The 17,500-nt window shown below is 44.9% G+C and overlaps 2 protein-coding genes across 9 annotated transcripts in view; one reads left to right on the plus strand and one right to left on the minus strand.

The window, feature by feature from the left end:
* The window catches only part of LOC118317025 (synaptotagmin-2-like), a 54,738-nt gene extending 46,781 nt beyond the window's left edge, over positions 1–7,957 (plus strand). For all 4 annotated transcript variants that reach the window (XM_035645444.2, XM_035645443.2, XM_035645446.2 and 1 more), the window contains 4 exons: positions 1–95; positions 404–521; positions 791–924; positions 1,719–7,957. The exon at positions 1–95 is cut by the window's left edge and continues 73 nt beyond it. In XM_035645444.2, the coding sequence (XP_035501337.1) occupies positions 1–95; positions 404–521; positions 791–924; positions 1,719–1,934 (563 nt within the window). In that variant the 3' untranslated portion in view covers positions 1,935–7,957. The remainder of the gene's footprint in view (positions 96–403; positions 522–790; positions 925–1,718) is intronic.
* LOC118317037 (protein phosphatase 1 regulatory subunit 12B) overlaps positions 7,936–17,500 on the minus strand; it is an 11,780-nt gene continuing 2,215 nt past the window's right edge. The window contains exons 2-8 of one of the 5 annotated variants that reach the window (XM_035645467.2): positions 15,553–15,569; positions 15,332–15,461; positions 15,105–15,209; positions 14,888–14,938; positions 14,694–14,744; positions 12,203–12,420; positions 7,936–10,186 (exon numbers count right to left, since the gene is read on the minus strand). In XM_035645467.2, coding sequence (XP_035501360.1) covers positions 12,286–12,420; positions 14,694–14,744; positions 14,888–14,938; positions 15,105–15,209; positions 15,332–15,461; positions 15,553–15,569 — 489 coding nt within the window. In that variant the 3' untranslated portion in view covers positions 7,936–10,186; positions 12,203–12,285. Of the gene's footprint in view, positions 10,187–12,180; positions 12,421–13,937; positions 14,017–14,693; positions 14,745–14,887; positions 14,939–15,104; positions 15,210–15,331; positions 15,462–15,552; positions 15,570–17,500 lie in introns of all 5 variants that reach the window. The other 4 variants (XM_035645466.2, XM_035645470.2, XM_035645469.2 and 1 more) reach the window with 4 other exon arrangements.

A 17,500-nucleotide genomic window follows, 5' to 3' on the forward strand; every position in this document is an offset into this window, starting at 1 on the left:
ACATCATCGGGGAGATCAAGATCCCCATGAACACCCTGGACCTGGCGAAGGCCATCGAGGAGTGGAGGGACCTGGACAGCGCCGATCAGGAGGAGGTGGGAGACGTGACCTGCTTTTTAAAAACACCCTGAGCGGTCTCGGTTTCTTTTCATCTGCACAAAGAAACGTCGCCAGCTCACTCATCTGGTGACGCCATGCAAAAATAACCACCAGCACTTTGTGTCTGTTTACGAGTGAGGTTGAAGGACGTTTTTTTATTTTTTATTTTCTTCCTCTGTAGCCATGGAGCTTCACCGTTACATCATTTGTAACAGATTTGAGTCGATGCCGCCTCCTCCCCCAGAGTCGCTCTTATGGTTGCAGATGTTTAACCTTGAACTCTTCTCTGTCCTCGTGCTCGCAGCCGGAGAAGCTGGGAGACATTTGCATCTCGCTGCGCTACGTCCCCACCGCTGGGAAGCTCACCATCTGTATCCTGGAGGCGAAGAACCTGAAGAAGATGGACGTGGGCGGACTGTCAGGTGCGGCCGCGCATCGACTCACATCACCACACGTGACGCGGCCGCGGGGTTGACAGTTCCACAAACGCGGGATTGTGGCTGCTCACGGTGTCACGTGCTGACGCTGCAGTGCTCTCCCCATGCAGCAACACACACACACACACACACACACACTGGCCCCATCTGTTGGTGCTTCACAGCATTGCAACCCAAACACACCATGCACGCTCCAGGGCATTTCTTGTTTTGTAATGGGCTCGTCCGGATTCTCGCCTCATCTCTGTTTCCAGATCCGTACGTGAAGATCAACCTGCTGCAGAACGGGAAGAGGCTGAAGAAGAAGAAAACCACCGTGAAGAAGAACACGTTGAATCCGTACTACAACGAGTCGTTCAGCTTCGAGATTCCCCTCGAGCAGATGCAGGTGAGCGCGACGAGTGGCGAGACATCCCGCAGATGTGGAAATAGTTATTACAAATAACTACAGCGCAAACGTTCAGTTTCACACACACACACGTCCTTGAACTGCGATGTGCGCGCGTAAGAGAAACTGCTTTGTTCACACATCGTGACATCATCAACACAGTTGAGACGACCTACGGTGTTTTTATAGGTGACGGTGAGGATGTGAACGGACATCTTCATCTTCATCAGTTGATCAAATCAGAAAAATAATAATATATGTGACTTTGGAAGGAAGATCTAAAAACAAATGAGAAGTTTGATTCTTAACCAATAAAATACACCTAATAGATACAGTAGATATTGTATTTGATCAAACTAACACATTCGAATGATTCAGTTTCCAGTATAAAACAATTATTATTATTATAAAGCTGTTCTGTAGGATTGTTGTATTACTTTGAGCTGACTGTACCATAATAAACTGCACAGATAGTGTAAATTTTATCATTCAACATTATCCCTCAACTGTCACGTGACTTATTATATAAATTCTATTGTCTGTCAACTAAAATATATCAAATATGTGAACGAGAAACAGTGAAATATTTGTTTTTACTTATTGATTCTCTTTGCTGTTGTTGTGGCTAATAAATCAGCAGTAAACGTGCAAAGCACATGGTACAAGTTGAAGCAACAAATAGAATATTTAACTTTGGTGGAAATATAAGTACAGTAAGCAGGACGGTAACCGCCTGCCAGCCACGTGACCGTCACCACGTCCTGAACCTTTTTTCCCCGCCTCCTTTCCCCCAGAAAATCCAGGCCGTGATTACGGTGCTGGATTACGACAAGATCGGCAAGAACGACGCCATCGGGAAGATCTGGGTGGGAAGCAAGTCCACGGGCGCCGGGCTGAAACACTGGTCCGACATGCTGGCCAACCCCCGCCGCCCCATCGCCCAGTGGCATCCACTGCAGCCGGAGGAGGAGGTGGACGCGTCGCTCGCAGCCCTGAATGCCAAGAAGTAAACCCCGCTCCCAACCTGCACCTGTCCTCCCCCACGCATCCCCCATCAGCCCCCACATGTCAGTGTATATCCCCCCTGACTGTACATCCACTCCCTCCACCCTCCTCCTCCTCCTCCCTCCTCCTCCACCGCCACCTTTAAGAAAAAGATCCGTAGACAGCGTTCGACGCGATGGGGAGATATAGTTTAAAAAGAATAAAAAAGGCATCATGTTGTATTAAACCATGAGAAAAGGGGACGCGTTGCAGGATGGACAGAGACTCCGTTGATTTTCCTTTAGATCTATTTTTGTATTGGGGTTGTGGTTCCGTTGATAAGAACACAGAGTTAGACATCTGGTGACAGAGGGGATAAGAACACACATTCACTCGTTTAGCGTGTACCTCCCACCCCCGTCCCTCTAGTGACGCCGTTTGCTTTAGAGTAGTGCTTCAATAGTAATAATAATAAAATGCTTTATACTGCCATAGGACGGAGGAGCAACACAAGAGGTCCATTCCGGGGGGGAACCGTGCCGCGCGCCCGCCAGTCGCCACACCCGACGATTCCGTTAGTTTCTTCTTAAGTAACATTCCTAGAGCTGGGTAGCGAGTAGGGGTAAAGCACATGGATCCGGTTACCCACGAACACACTGCCGTCGTTTCTGATTAGTTAACCTTTCCGCCCTTCGTCTCAGGAAAACACTGAGAGGAAAAACCGAAGCTCCATGCCTTTTTTTCTAAACGGGTTCTTGTTGTGATTCCAGTTGTCCACAAAAGTGTTGGATTCAAAAAAAGCTTGAGCACTTGCTCAGTTGTTGAGTTCCTTCTCTTCTCGGTGACGTAGCGTTGAGTCAGTTTATCCATGAAATGGAACAAATCCGGGTGAGAGGGGAGGGAATTATGGATTTTCAGTTAAGCGTGTGTGTGTGTGTGCGTGTCTGTGTGTGTGTGTGTGTGTGTGTGTGTGTGTGTGTGTGTGTGTGTGTGTGTGTGTGAGGCTGCTGTCTGTCGTGTGAACAACAACAAAAAGTGAGAGGGAATAAATATCAGAGCGGGAGTTCAACAGAGACGGATTCCAAACCGCCAATGACACGATGTTCTGCGGGGTGTCGCTCGCTCGCCGCCTGCAGCCGACCACCTCCCCCCTCCCTCCCCCTCCCCCCTCCCCGACGCCTCCGATTCTCTATCTCACTCGTTCAGTGCTACTGCCATTCGTCATGGACTTGACACGAGGGTTTGACTTCAGAGTAAAATCCCTATAACCGTCTTACAGTCATAAAGGAGACAAGCCTTCCAAGTAACAGAATAAGCAATTTTTCAACTACCAGGGACGCCTTCCAGTCAGCGGTGTTGTTCTCTTCATTTCTTCTCTTTTTGTTTCGTCGATCCAGCTGTCTTTCATTTTATTCCTCGAGCACTTTAAATCCAAAATGTTGCGTTTAAGTACCCTCAGAAAACCAGAGCTTTAATTACTTCTGTTTGAGAATAGCTGGTTTCCTTCTGTTTGTTTTTTTGTGTGTTTGGATATTTTTCGGTTCCTCACTTGATTGACAGGAAGTGGTCTGGAGGAAGGCACTGATCCGCGTGTATTTCAATACACATCTTTACCAAACTGTTGAATTTAATTGCACTATAATTCTGTTCTGCGAGTGTGTTTTTTTTCTTTTTTATGTGATAAAAATGTTGTGAGATTGAAAAAAAAAAGTTCTGTTCTTCTCCTCATACAAACGGAAGAAGAGTTCCAGTGCTGCTCCCTCACAGAATTCCATCGACTCATTTGGAGAGAAATATTCCAGCATTATTAACTTTTGTCTTGGGACAAAATCCAAAACTGTTTTGGGTTTTTTTTGGACCAAAACTCCGTAAAATAAATTGACAAAAGATTTGTAATTGTTAAAATTAAACTCCTGATTTTAACAAGGTGCTACAGCTTCAGGAAACCTGGTTTTCAGGTTTTAGTCATTTGAAATCAGATCTGTGTGCGAGCACCGACTGTAACTTCTGCCCGACGACTGTGAGAAATATAATGACCAAATCAAAAGCAGTCAACATTTCAAACAACGACCACTTTCTTTACTTTTCATGTGATGAATGTCTCTCAGTTTATGATTTTCATAACCATGTTCACGTAGTCTTTTATTTCCTTTCCTTCTGTTGATGAAGCAACACTAAAGAAAAGGCAACATGGAAGCAATCAAACAAACCCATCGGTGTGTAGTTTTGCCTATAGACATAGTTCATACACGCTGATACTGCATGTTTATACAAAAATACTGTACATAAGAGCATGTTTTAGAGAAACGAAGCAAAAATATCTTGTGTAAGTAAATGGTCGTCATTTGTCATTTTAATAACACAACGAGGGGATAAAGGAGAAGGGACAGAAAAAAAAAGATGATGCACTGTATATTTTATAAAAATGAAAGAAATGTGTGTTTATTTTCCATGAGGGTCAGTGGAGAGAATGTCATACAGTACAAATATTACAGGACTATTACTAATAAGAACCTTTCCACTCCTGAAATTCTTAAGCAAGTGTGTCGTCCAGTAACGTGTGTGAGTTCATGTAGGATGGAAACGTAGCCGCATGCTCGCTATTAACTTCCTTGTGATCAGACTTTTTTTTTAATTTAGCCGCCATTTTGTTTTGGTTTTTTTAGCGCTTATTTATCCGACTTATTTCTACGTTTTTATTGCTGTTTTATTTTTATTTTTTAAAAATTTTTTTAAGATAATGATGTTTTGGATTATTTTAATGTTTGGATTCCTCGGGGTCTCCAAGTCGACAATGTATTTTTCTAACAGCAGATTCGGCTCAGAGCTTTTTCTGAATTAACTGATTATTAGAGGATTGAATAATTCTACAGTGGAGTCATCGTTCAGACGCAGAAGTAAATCTGTTGGATCATATCTTTATATAAAAATACATTTTCCAGGGGCCAAAATATGAATAATCCCATTCCAGTGAACACAAACGGACTTGGAATCCCTTCTTCTTTTTCTTCTTCTTCTTCTTCTTCTTCCTCCTCTTCTCTCTTTTCTTTACTTGCACAGTTTTTTATTTCTTTGTTCATTTCAGTTTTGAACGACCTGAAACCCTCCACGACTGTGTCTCTTCTACTGTGTTTATTATACAATAACGTGTACGTGTGTATTTCCAGATAGATGAATAAGATAAAAACTAAAGCCATAAAACTCAAGCACTAACTCTTTAGAGCTCGGCCGAGGCGCTCGAGTTTATTTATGAAGAAGAGAAAAGTAAAAAAAGTCCCAAAAAAATCCGCAAAAAAAAAAGAATCTGACGTCTTCGTTCTTTCCTTGGCCAAGTGTTTCTCTCTCACATTCCGTTTGCGAGGTCTTTGTTCATCAAGAGGGCAGAACTCCGTGTTACTGTACAAACTGTACGTGAGCGTCGGGGACAGTCGTGACGTCAGTAGAGCGACTGAGTCTTTTTCTACTTTCGCAGCTGTCGATGTCCTCGTTTCATAGACGTAGCTGATTTTACAGTATTGTGACTAGTGATGTCTATGCCTTGTTTTGATAGTGTAAATGAATATCACATTGAGTTCTCACTAATACTGCTAAAAGTATATAGATATAGATATTATATCTACATATATATGTGTGAGAGTGTGTTCTATTCTTGGGCTGAGTGCAATTTATGAACCAAACTGTGTGACGCTTCCAGTTTCTCTTCCGTCGCACACTGTTGTTTCTCTTTCGTTGATCCGCTCAGAAGAAAAACTTCTCAAGCAACAAAAACCATAAAGTTTCAGTTCGTTCCAACGATATTACAGCGACCAGAGAGAAACTTGAGACGCCCACGTTCCCGGTCCTGGATCCCTCCCATAGAACTATGCATAAAGTTATGATTTTCACGAGAACATGGCATAGCATATGAGAAATGATATAAAGTATATGAAAATACAGAAATATGTTTGATGTCATGCAAAGTATATATATGTACAGGATATATATATATATATATATATATATATATATATATATATATATATATATATATATATATATATATATATATGGGATACAAGGAAATGGTTTTTAATGTTGAGTTCGATGAGAAGATCAGATGCCAGGGGACGTCGTTAGCTTAGCTTAGCATAAACACTGGAATCGGGGGGAAACAGCTAGCCTGCCTCTGTCCGAAGGTCACAAAATCCATCAGCATCTCCAAAGGTCAAACCCACGTTGCCTTGCAACTCCAAAAAAAAACAAGACTCCAGGAAGTCGTTGCTTTGGAAACAGGAAATGATCCACTTCTTATTTACTGATTAAAGAAATGAGATCAAATGTGTAAATGACCTTTAGAGGAGCTGGAAGGCAGATTTGTTTGTTTTGTTCACTCCTTCAGAGGCAGAGTAACTTTTTCTACACGGCGAAGCTCACGGCGTCCTCGCTCCGATCATACAGGAGTGACGTCGAACTTCTTCTCCGACTTGACGAGAGAGCCAACGAGCGAACTTCCCAGAATTTCCATTTATTTCAGTGTCTGAAGTAAACTGCCATCCATCTTATCTGTCTTATCTTATCTTATCCTGGCAACAATCTTCAGTGTGTTGTGTGACGACGCACGTTATCTAATGCAATATTATATTTAATCTCCTCGTCCCATTAATCGCCACTGACTGTGACCAAATGATTTGTGGGCGGAGCCTCAGAGACCAGCTGCCTGCACCGGATCACGGATGTTTGAATTCCAGGCAAACGGACGAACATCCGCTGACGTGATCACGGGTACAAGAAAATTCACAGCACACTTGAGAGATTTTTTATTAATTTTTTTAAAAATGTATTTGTTTCTATTTCCTTTCACTGCCACAGTCGCACGACCAGCGGACATCAGAGTTCTATGGGGGACAGAGACTGGGTCGCTGAGTGTGTGTGTGTGTGTGTGTGTGTGTTTGGCCCTTTAGCAGACATGGTGCAAAAACACAACACTGGAAAATATGATTTCAATATACAGTACAGGTCTGCATGCATTGGTCACATGACTCATCCTTAACTGTACGTGTGTGTGTGTGTGTGTGACTGTAACACACAATCTTAGTTATGTATCAATAAGGGGTTCATCTGTTCACGGCTGTGTAGACGTACAGTACGACATGTTCTGTTTCAGCATCTGTCGCTCAGCAGCCGGTGGCGTTTCCGTTTCCTCTTTCTCGTTGCAATCAAACACTTGGATTTTAAAAAGGGAAAACCGTCCAAAGTTTTCGAAGCCGTCGTCTTGTCTCCTCTATTACTCGCTGTATTTTTCTTCCTTGTGTTCCTGTGCACACGCGTGTAATCACTCCTGCTGTCCTTCCTTTGACTCTGTGACGTGTGTGTGTGTCTAATGTAGAACGCAGGGGATCTGTTTGTCGCCAGACTCCTCCAGGTCTTTGGGCTTCTTTTTCCATTTCTGTTTCGCGTCTTCGTTCCTGTGTGTGCGTGTGTGTGTGTGTGTGTGTGTGTGAGTGCGTTTTCTTCCAGCGACGTCCCGTCAGTGTTGTGAAGCTGAATAAGGAAGTGGACTCAGTGGGTTTCCCCCAGTGAATCTGCTCTTCGTGGTGCAGAATGCCGGCCTTCATGTTTACAACATGGACACACTGTATAACTGCCAAACCTGCAGGACGCACCGAACTCCCCTCCTGAGCGCTGAGTCCTCCACCTCGCCCCTGATGCAACTGTATTCTCAAGACTCTTTTCATTTCTTTTCTCTCCCCCCCGACCTCTTTCTCTTCTTCGTCATCTTTTAAAGCATCGGAGGACGACCAGGTCGCGTCCTCTCGCTGTGTTTCTTCGTGTCTAGTGTTGTGGTGCGCGTGTTCATGTCAGTACTTGTGCCTACTGTGGATCGCATGCTTTAGCCCTTGACTGGACACAAACGTTGCTCACAAACTCCTCTTGACCCTTGTGTGGACCAACGTTGCGGAAATCCTAATAAAAGTCATCAAGGGAACCAAATAACTTATTACAAATTTATCATATGTGTTCTGTAAAAACAAAAAAAATAGACAAATAGGAAATAAAGGCCTTTTAATTACCATGACTCGTGTGTGTTTGATACAGAGAAACACTTTCATCCCTTTTTCTTTTACAGTTTATTTAGTGAGAAAACCAATGTGTGCACGTTTAAATATCATCAAAACCTCTCAGTACAATACTCAGCACACGTAGAAAGAGCTTGGCAGTGAATGAGTTCACTGGACGTGAACAAAGACAAACCCGGCGTCTCTGCGGTCGGACGACAGGAACAAATCAGACACTGGAATCCTTCATGTCGGTGATTCCACTGCTGAAAGTGACGTGAAGCTGAAGTCCGGCAGTTTTATACACGATGATGTGATACATAAAAAAAAAGAACAACACACTTTTGAAAAAGGCCTCGACGTCATCTGTCGCCCCTCCACCTTTAGAATACAGTGGAGGTGATGGTGAGATGGCTCCATGAGGAGCAACAGAACAGTATGATGATTATTGTTATTAATTCATTTTTTTAATTATCAAATTACACTTCAATAAAATGCAATACCAGTAAATATACTTCACAAAAGTTGTGATTAAAGCAAGGTTGATGTGTTGGAGGTGTACCTAATAAACTGAGTTACTAGTTTAACTTTTTGTCCCGACATCATATACGCAACACAGTTAAAAATGTGAGTAATCGTCGCCACATAATTCCTAAAATTTTAGATTGTGATTGATATATTTCATATTACACAATATCGTGGAGGCTAAACTGTCCGCAGTGATTTATGGCTGATTTGTGTTTTTTATCACTTCACACAGTGTCGAGCTAAATGAGTGGTGAATTCCTTTTGACAGAAATAATAGAGTTAACGACTAAGAAAAGGCATAAATAAATAAATATATCTCTATTACAAAACATAATGTCGTACATTGTTGTCTGTCCTGTTTTCTTCCGTGAAGCCACTCTGCTGTTTTCAAGGATGAAAGAAAAGAAGAAGAACGTGCAAAACAAGAAGTGAAGCGCAGAAGCTGAAACCACGAATAACTGCGGCACAGAATCTGGAAAAACAATCGATTACATGAGAGAAAGTGAATTAATCAGATGGTCAAACTGTGCTGCTGGTGATTAAAGACCAACTCTTAATAAATCTTGAAAACATCTTATAGAACATGATCTAACGAGTCGTGAGTGGTCAGAACGTTCACCGTTCTACTTCAGTATGTGAGAGATTTCTAATGGACCTTAATCTTTATGGAGCCTTTTATTTTTAGTCAGCCACTGTATTTCTGATGTATTTTCTCAGAGATGATAGAACAGAGCTTGTTTGACCTGTTAGGTCAAATATTCTGATTGAAATTATATTCAGATTTTTCATTCTCTTCCATGCCAAACTGCAGCCTTTAATGCTTCAGCCATACTTTTCCTCCATGACTTCATCCACATGAATGATACAGTGAATTGCTGCCACAAGAAAAAAAATTAAAATAAAATCAGATCAGTATCACATGAAACAGTAAACTGGCACATTATCATCCACCGAGATCAATAACTGCAGAATCTCACCGTGTTCCAAACTTAACCAAAGATGATGATATAGTAAATATATATATATAATATTTAATGTTTCACATTATAACAATATAAATTGTCAGGTTATCATGTGACACATTCAATGTATATATAACCCAATGAATAGAATATGGTTATAACAAGGAAGGTTTTCTACTTTTTATGTCGCAATAACTTGGAAACCTGTCGTTATAACGATGAACTTTTCACGTTTTAATGTGACACTGATCCACTTCTTTTTTCTTTTTCTGCCACGGCAGCGAGACACTAATGATCGCTGACACGGTTGGTTTCTCTCTCCGCTCACGAATAAGACGACGGCTTTTGCGCGGTGCTTGATGAAGCGACAAACGTGACGTGAGGCTGCAGAACCTTCATGCAAAAACATCTGCGTTCTGTTCCAACCGGGCCTTTGAATGTCGTCCCAACAGAACAGCTGGTCCCCGTTTAGTTCATGATGTGAAATACTGTATATTAAAAATAATCAAGTACAAATAATGCATCATACACTGTGAAATGTGTCTTTCAGATCTTCACCAGTGGGGATTTATTTCTTCACCATTTGTCAGCGACGAGTCACAACCTGTGGATAATCAACCATCGTGTCCGACAGTCGGAGAACGGGAGCTTCAGTTTCATTTCTTTTCATTTGGACAGTTTGCTGATGACTCGGATCAGCGCCCCGTTCTCGTCCTTTAGCCGCTGGTTGTCGGACTTGAGCTCTGTTAAGATCTGGGACGACGAGGGGAAAGAAATGAAATTAGGAAAAATAAAATGGTCACAGCGTCACAGTTACACTGTGAAATCAGCAATTCACCGATGGGCGGATCACTAGTTCATGCTTCACAGTGATCGATCATGCGACGACGAGTGACTCGGACGGTTCGATCTGCACGTGAGAAGTGAAAGAGAATAAAATCAAAGAGAGAGAAACTAAGAGGTCAATCTCCCAAATGTAGGTCGTGACCTTCTGCTCTAATGTGACACGTTCCATCAACTGGTGAAGAGCAACATCAACCTGACATCGACATGTTCATAACCTGAGGCTCATCTCATTATAATCCCACAGTAATCCCCTAATAATCTAATAATAATCCAAAACTCCCGCTCAGAACACATCTGCATAGCAAACACTGGACACTGGACACCTCTAAAGCGAATGATGATAAATAACATGTTATGTTTGGTTTGTTTGATATATATAGAAAATGACATGCTAACGCAACATGTTGGGTTTTTATGGGGAGTTAAGCTGGAACTGTTTCTTGGTCAAGTGCAGTGACTTTCCAGACTCTTGTCACCAGAAGTTCGCTGTTTTAGCTAGTTGTTTTAGCTAGTTGTTTCAGCTAGTTGTTTTAGCTCACTGTTTTAGCTAATTGTTTTAGCTCACCGTTTTAGCTAGTTGTTTTGGCTAGTTGTTTTAGCTCACTGTTTTAGCTAGTTGTTTTAGCTAGTTGTTTTAGCTAGTTGTTTCAGTTAGTTGTTTTAGCTCACTGTTTTAGCTAGTTGTTTTAGCTAGTTGTTTTAGCTCACTGTCTGAGCTCATTGTTTTAGCTAGTTGTTTTGGCCAGTTGTTTCAGCTAGTTGTTTTAGCTAGTTGTTGCAGCTAGTTGTTTTAGCTCACTGTTTTAGCTAGTTGTTTTGGCTAGTTGTTTTAGCTCACTGTTTTAGCAAGGTGTTTTAGCTAGTTGTATTAGCTCGCTGTTTTAGCTCACTGTTTTAGCTAGTTGTTTTAGCTAGTTGTTTCAGTTAGTTGTTTTAGCTCAGTGTTTTAGCTAGTTGTTTTAGCTAGTTGTTTTGGCTAGTTGTTTTAGCTAGTTGTTTTGGCTAGTTTTTTTTAGCTCACTGTTTTAGATCATTGTTTTAGCTTGTTGTTTTGGCTAGTTGTTTTAGCTAGTTGTTTCAGCTAGTTGTTTTAGCTAGTTGTTGCAGCTTGTTGTTTTAGCTCACTGTTTTAGCTAATTGTTTTGGCTAGTTGTTTTAGCAAGGTGTTTTAGCTAGTTGTATTAGCTCGCTGTTTTAGCTCACTGTTTTAGCTAGTTGTTTCAGCTAGCCGTTTTAGCTAGCTGTTTCCCTGTGCGCCCAGGCTTAGTGCTAAGCTAGGCTAAGCTAACTACCTGCTGACTGTGGCTGGGTGTTTTGTACTGAGTTTGTCACGAGTGAATTCTAGTTTCCCCCAAGTGTTGAATTATCCCTTTAAAATAAGAAACTTCATTTGTTCTTTCCATGTTACGACACGTCAGTCACATGTCTGTGTCAGTTTCTGTTTCTCTGTCTGTGAATATTTCTGTCTGTGTCTCGGCACTTTGTTCATTTTGAAATCTAATGATCTCACACATTTCATTTCCTACGGATAATTGACTACAGTGTCTTGGTTACACAGCACATTACACACGACCTGCATATATTTCGCTGTTCCTACATCAACAACTGCTTTGACATGAATTTACTCTTCATGGTGCAGAGCTTCATTAGGTGTTTCATTTACACAATAACCAGAAGAAGAAACTCCTCGTGCAGCGATCGTGTCATGTGAAGTCCCATGAAACATGAATGGAGCTATGAAGACACTTCAGAGGAGGTTTATCAGAGGTGTTGGGGACGAGGGGTCAGCAGGGTCGCCGTCTGACGGCCGTACAGGAGAACAGGTTAATGTAAAGACGGCGTGCAGGGGAAGGTGCATCGCGGTGTTGGAGGTGTGAGCATGGGGAGGGCGCAGGACCTGCCTGAGAGGAACAGAGGACGCACCAGCAGGACAGAGGAGTAGTGGCTGAGGTAAAGGAGAGCGAGGGGGGAAAGGAGGACAGGTGATGTCGGCGGGGGGGGAGGGGTCAGAGGTCCTCTGTCTCCGGCATGGAGGCCGTCTCCGAGAGGCGGGCGAGGACACGCAGCATGGCTCTGTTCTCGGCCAGGAGACACTCGTTGACCCGCCGCAGGGTCCGGAGCTGAGCCAGAGCCGGGAGAGTCTGGAGGAGGAGGAGAGACACACAGAGGAGGAGGACAGAGGAGGAAGCGTGCAGGGAGGCAGGACGTGCACAGAGAGAGGCTCGTGTAGGAACTGTGCAGACTCACGTCGATATTTATATTTAATAAATATAGTAATATTGACTCAACCGGGAAGATTTGAGGAAGGAAAAAGCAAAAATCTGCCACAAGCAAAGCAAAGACTGACGCCAGCTGTTCGACGGTGTGTGGAGGGCGGAACCCCAAACTCTTCTATTTCAAACAAGAGCCTGATCGGTTATAAGTGATGGAACTGATTCAGCCCCCCCTTCGTCCCCAGTAAAGCCACAGTGCTCATGTCCTGAGCATGAGGTGAACCTCAGTGTGGTTCAACTGAGAAGTCTGTGGTTTGCCACCATTCCTGAGGGGAAGCCACACACACACACACACACACACACAAACACACACACACACACACACACACACACACAGACGCTGTTTCGTTGTAACTCAGCTGTCAGACCCGACACAGTAATGTGACTCTGAGGAAACTGATTTAAAAAGAAGAAGAAACAGAGGACACACAGAAGACCAGGCCACAGCACCAGCAGACTGCGCCACCTAGTGGCAGGGGAAGTAACGACAGCCAACCAGAGATGAAGACGTGCGCATGAGTGCCATCTACAGCCAAGGAGAGGAACGGCCTCTCGTCGCCTGAGGGGGTCATAACTGGCATTAGCTCTCATTCAGTTTTTGCCTGTAGAAGACAAACATAGCACGTCCACCTCCGCGGGTCGGCCGCTGTTTGCTCCTGTCCACTAGGTGGCGTATGTTGGCATGTGAAGGACTAATCTAACGACAACGGAACAGGTTCCCTCTTGTGGAGAATCTGCACCTTGCTGAACGGGAACGGGTGACTTTGGCTTCATCCACATTACTGCGTTATTGTTTTAAAATGGAGTTTTAAAGCTGATCTGAAGTGTTACTTCCCGTCCACACCTGAAAACGAACATCACGTGGACATTCGCGTACACTGAGCATGTGCACGCCGGCGTAAACAGGAAGTAGATTGTCTACTCTGCAAATCACTGAGTCACAGAGAAAATACTACGAACGAGAAACAATAACGATGAAAAGTGAGAGCAGGGATTCTTTTTTTTTTTCCTGGAGCGACGACGAGGTGCTTAGCAACATCTTGCCTTCACCGCTGGTTGACGCGTTGTGACTGGTGAGAGCCAATCAGGAAGCGAATGCTGGCGACTGCGTCGCTGTTTACAAACAAGCGCTCGGAAACTCCAGAGTCGCGTGGACGACGTCGTTTTAGAACGATAACGTAGTGATGTGGACGAAGCCTTTGTTCAACACAATGGAACAGGGATCCCGTGTCTGTGTCACAGTGTGAAGCGCCGCCATGTCACAGTTTTGTGGTGTTTGTGCGTCCACACGTGTCAACATGCCCCGGTTCTCTGAACAGAACGGAATCGGCGTGAGGTGACGGGCAGCTGTCAGTCACACCTCTGCGTCGTCGCAGACCACTCACCATCCCCACCTCCCCTCACCGAGGCAGCCCGCCCCCCTCAGGGCTGGTACCCACAGCGGAACCGCAGTGGGGCGTCCTGCTGAGGGAACCACGACAACACGGGGGTCAAACATCGGATGCTGCTGCCGCATGTGTGCGTCCTGTTTCATCATCATCTCCTCAGTGTCTGCATGTTATACATCCTCACATCATATTTTCATGCAGTTAATGTGTGTGATTTTTTTGCTGCGTCTACACAGAGTTACGCGCAGTCGGCGTCTACTCAGGCCTGAAATCTGTCCGCCGCTCGGAGCTGCTGCCGCGTCCCGTGTTTCTTTTGTGAGGCAGGACGCACGCGGCGCAGCGCAGGAATGTCTCACAAAGGCGCAGGTCCTTTGCTCTCGCACAGGGTTTCGGTATTCGGCTGGAACTAGGTCACAATGTTCACCCCAACAGTGGGACAAGTGGAGCAGGGGAGTAGCGGCACAGGCTCCTCCCCCTCCAGCCTGGCAGGAAGAGGCCCCAGCAGAGCATTGTGGGTAATAGAGCATTAACCTTCCTTCTCCTCCAAACCCACCTGGAGAGTGTGTGTGTGTGTGTGTGTGTGTGTGTGTGTGTGTGTGTGTGTGTGTGTGTGTCGTTGCTCGGCTGGAGGTGTGCGCACTCAGTTAGTGATGTCGTTGTTGTTGTTGTTGGGCAAAAAAACACAGAGATAAATGAAGCACAACTTATGCAGACGCCATCATGACCCCGGTGCGTATACACACACGGACTGACCTTTATCTCCTCCTCCATGTCTGACACTTTTTTCTCAAGAGCGTGTTTTTCCTGCAAGTGAAGAAGAGACAAACGTGAATGATTCATCCGCCGTGCGAAAAGAAAATTCCTCCGCGAAGAAAGACAAAACAGACAGGAAAGAGAACAAGACTTAAAAAAAACAAAACGCCGGAGCCGTCCTGACAGACACTCACCCTTTTCTCCGACTCAAGTACGGTGGTCTTCTCTGACATCCTCTCGTGCCTCTGAAAGTCAGAACGGTGCCGTTATTGTCTACAAGTGGAGGAACTCTCTGAGGGGATTGTGCATATGTCTGATTTCATCACGTTATTCAGTCGTGAGCTTTCTCCAGCGCGGCCACGGGAGGACGACGGCGACAGTGTAACAGTGACTGACGGCGAGTTCCTGCACCTGAGTGACTTTCTCCAGCTGCGAACGGATCTTCACCAGCTCCAGTTTGCTGTCGTGCAGCCTGGACTTGAGCCGCTCGTTCTCGTGCAGAGCCTCCGCGTACATCTGGCGACAGGGCGGACAAGAGGCGGAGGTGACGGAGGTGACGGAGGTAAAGGAATAGGATTTTTAAAGAAAAGAAACTCATATTTCCAGGACTGCGGCCGTTTGAGCCCAACGGGTTCTACCTTCTTGTAGTCTTTGGCGGTGGACTCTTGTTCGGGTTTGCTCAGCGAGGCCAGTCTCGCGTCTCTCCGTGGATACGAGCCGGTGCGGCCCAGCGGCCTGTCCGTCACACTCTCGCCACTGGAGTCGTACCTGGAGGCGACGCGGGTCACACTCACGCTCGTACACATCGTGACACTTCATTCATCTGATCTAACAGGGAGGAGCACGCGGCCGTTCTTACCTCGACAGTCTTTCGTGCTGAAAAACAGAGAAAGACAAAAAGAAATCGAGTTAACTTGATCAGTCATCCGCACCGCAGCAGGGGACTTCTATATATATACTGTATATATATATATATACATACATATATTGTTCTTTGTTCAGGATCAAAGATTGTTCCTGTAGTGAATTAACACAGAACTGGTCGGTGTAGTTGATGCGTCTCCCTCTGCTGATGTACATGTCTCGCACACAAGTCAGTGGCAGCGGCTGATGAACGTGGCACATGTTTATTATTAGTCAAAACTGGGAGAGAAAAGAGGGAATATGATAATATGACACCAAACTCCGAGATTGGGAGTCGCTGCCTGGCCCGGGACGGAGGCCTTTAAACAACTCTGTCTGAGAAAAAAGAATTAAAACGCTTTGCAATAAACATCTGGTGAGCCGGTTCCGAGCTGTTCCACACGAGCAGCAGATGTAGAACGCGTTAAAAAGAAAAGGCGAGTGTGCGTCGTGGGAGCAGGATTTATGTGCAGAGGAGCAGTGGATCCTGTGCTCGCCTCTGGTGAGTCAGGGGATATTTCACCGAGCGTCGAAGGAGCTATTCCTCAGCAAGTGTTTACATAACTGAGCCAAGCGCTGCCGGTCCTTATGTGGTCATGTGCTCAGGCAGAGCTCTCCAGGAAAACACAGACCTCCGTGACCCCGGACGACGACGGGGGCCGAGGATGGAGCCGGGATGAGCCCTCGCTCGCTCCCATCTCGCAGAGATCTTAATCGAGCGGGACGATTGGACCACGCTCGTCGGGCGGTGAACCACCACGTTCAGGATTACTGGTCCCTGTGCAGAAATCTATTTCACACTGACAGATTAGGGAAATTGCTGAAATGAGTTTCTTAATTGCAGTAAAAAGATTTGAGCGAGCCCTGTGGACGATTCTCAGTAACAGAGAGGATCCGTTCAGTAATGAATCCTGCTACATCATTTTTTTTATCAACATTGAACCAAAGCCAGTTCAGAGTTTAAATTCTGCTTCTGATGGCAGCTGCACCAATCGGATTCCCTTGTTAGGAGAAAAGTGGCACAGTAGGAGGAGGAGGAGGAGGAAGAGGAGGAGAGGAAGAGGAGGAGGAGGAGGAGGAAGAGGAAGAGGAGGAGGAGGAGGAGAGGAGGAGAAAGAGGAGGAGGAGGAAGAGGAGGAGAAAGAGGAAGAGGAGGAGGAGAAAGAGGAGGAGGAGGGGGAAGAGGAGGAGGAGGGGGTGGGGCACAGATATCAGACTGTATCAGACAGACAAGTGGAACCTCAGACAGACGAGTGGACCACCGTCGCTCTGTAAACACCACCGCCTCCGGTTTTATGGTTTGTCAGGACCAGTGGGGGAGGGGGGGGGGAGGGGGGGGTCAGAGGTCACTGTCGTGAGGTTTTAAATTATAGAAATAATCGTCCTCTCTCTTCCGTCTCTCGGCCCGTCGTCCCGTCACGCATCTCCACCTGGAACTCACAGTCGGAGCTTCTTTCTCTCTTCACCTCCAGATGTTTCTTCCTCATCATCTCAGACCTTCACATTCCTTGTTGTTTTTTCAAACACTCCGACTCATAATTCCTTCACATCCAGTGATGAGGGTTGCACTTAGTGTCCATTAGAAATGAAAGTCCGGCATTTGAAGAGGAAATAGACGACTTTTGAGCTTAAACTCGTCATTATGATGTTAAAACTGATCGGACATCGATAGAAAAACGACAACGTCTGCTTATTGCACCAAACAGCAAACCATAGACGTGGTTCAGACGTAGGCAGAAACATCTTTTCAACTAAAAAACAACTTGACGTAAACAAGAGGAAGATGATCCTGTTGACGGAGGAACGAAAGCATGTGAAGAAGGAAAAAGAGACGAACACAAGAGTGAAGCTCTGACGGACGTTCACTCCGTGGAGAGAAGACAGTTTGTTTTCTTTCTAATGGA

Source organism: Scophthalmus maximus, chromosome 3 (assembly GCF_022379125.1).
Source record: "Scophthalmus maximus strain ysfricsl-2021 chromosome 3, ASM2237912v1, whole genome shotgun sequence".
Classification (NCBI taxonomy): domain Eukaryota; kingdom Metazoa; phylum Chordata; class Actinopteri; order Pleuronectiformes; family Scophthalmidae; genus Scophthalmus; species Scophthalmus maximus.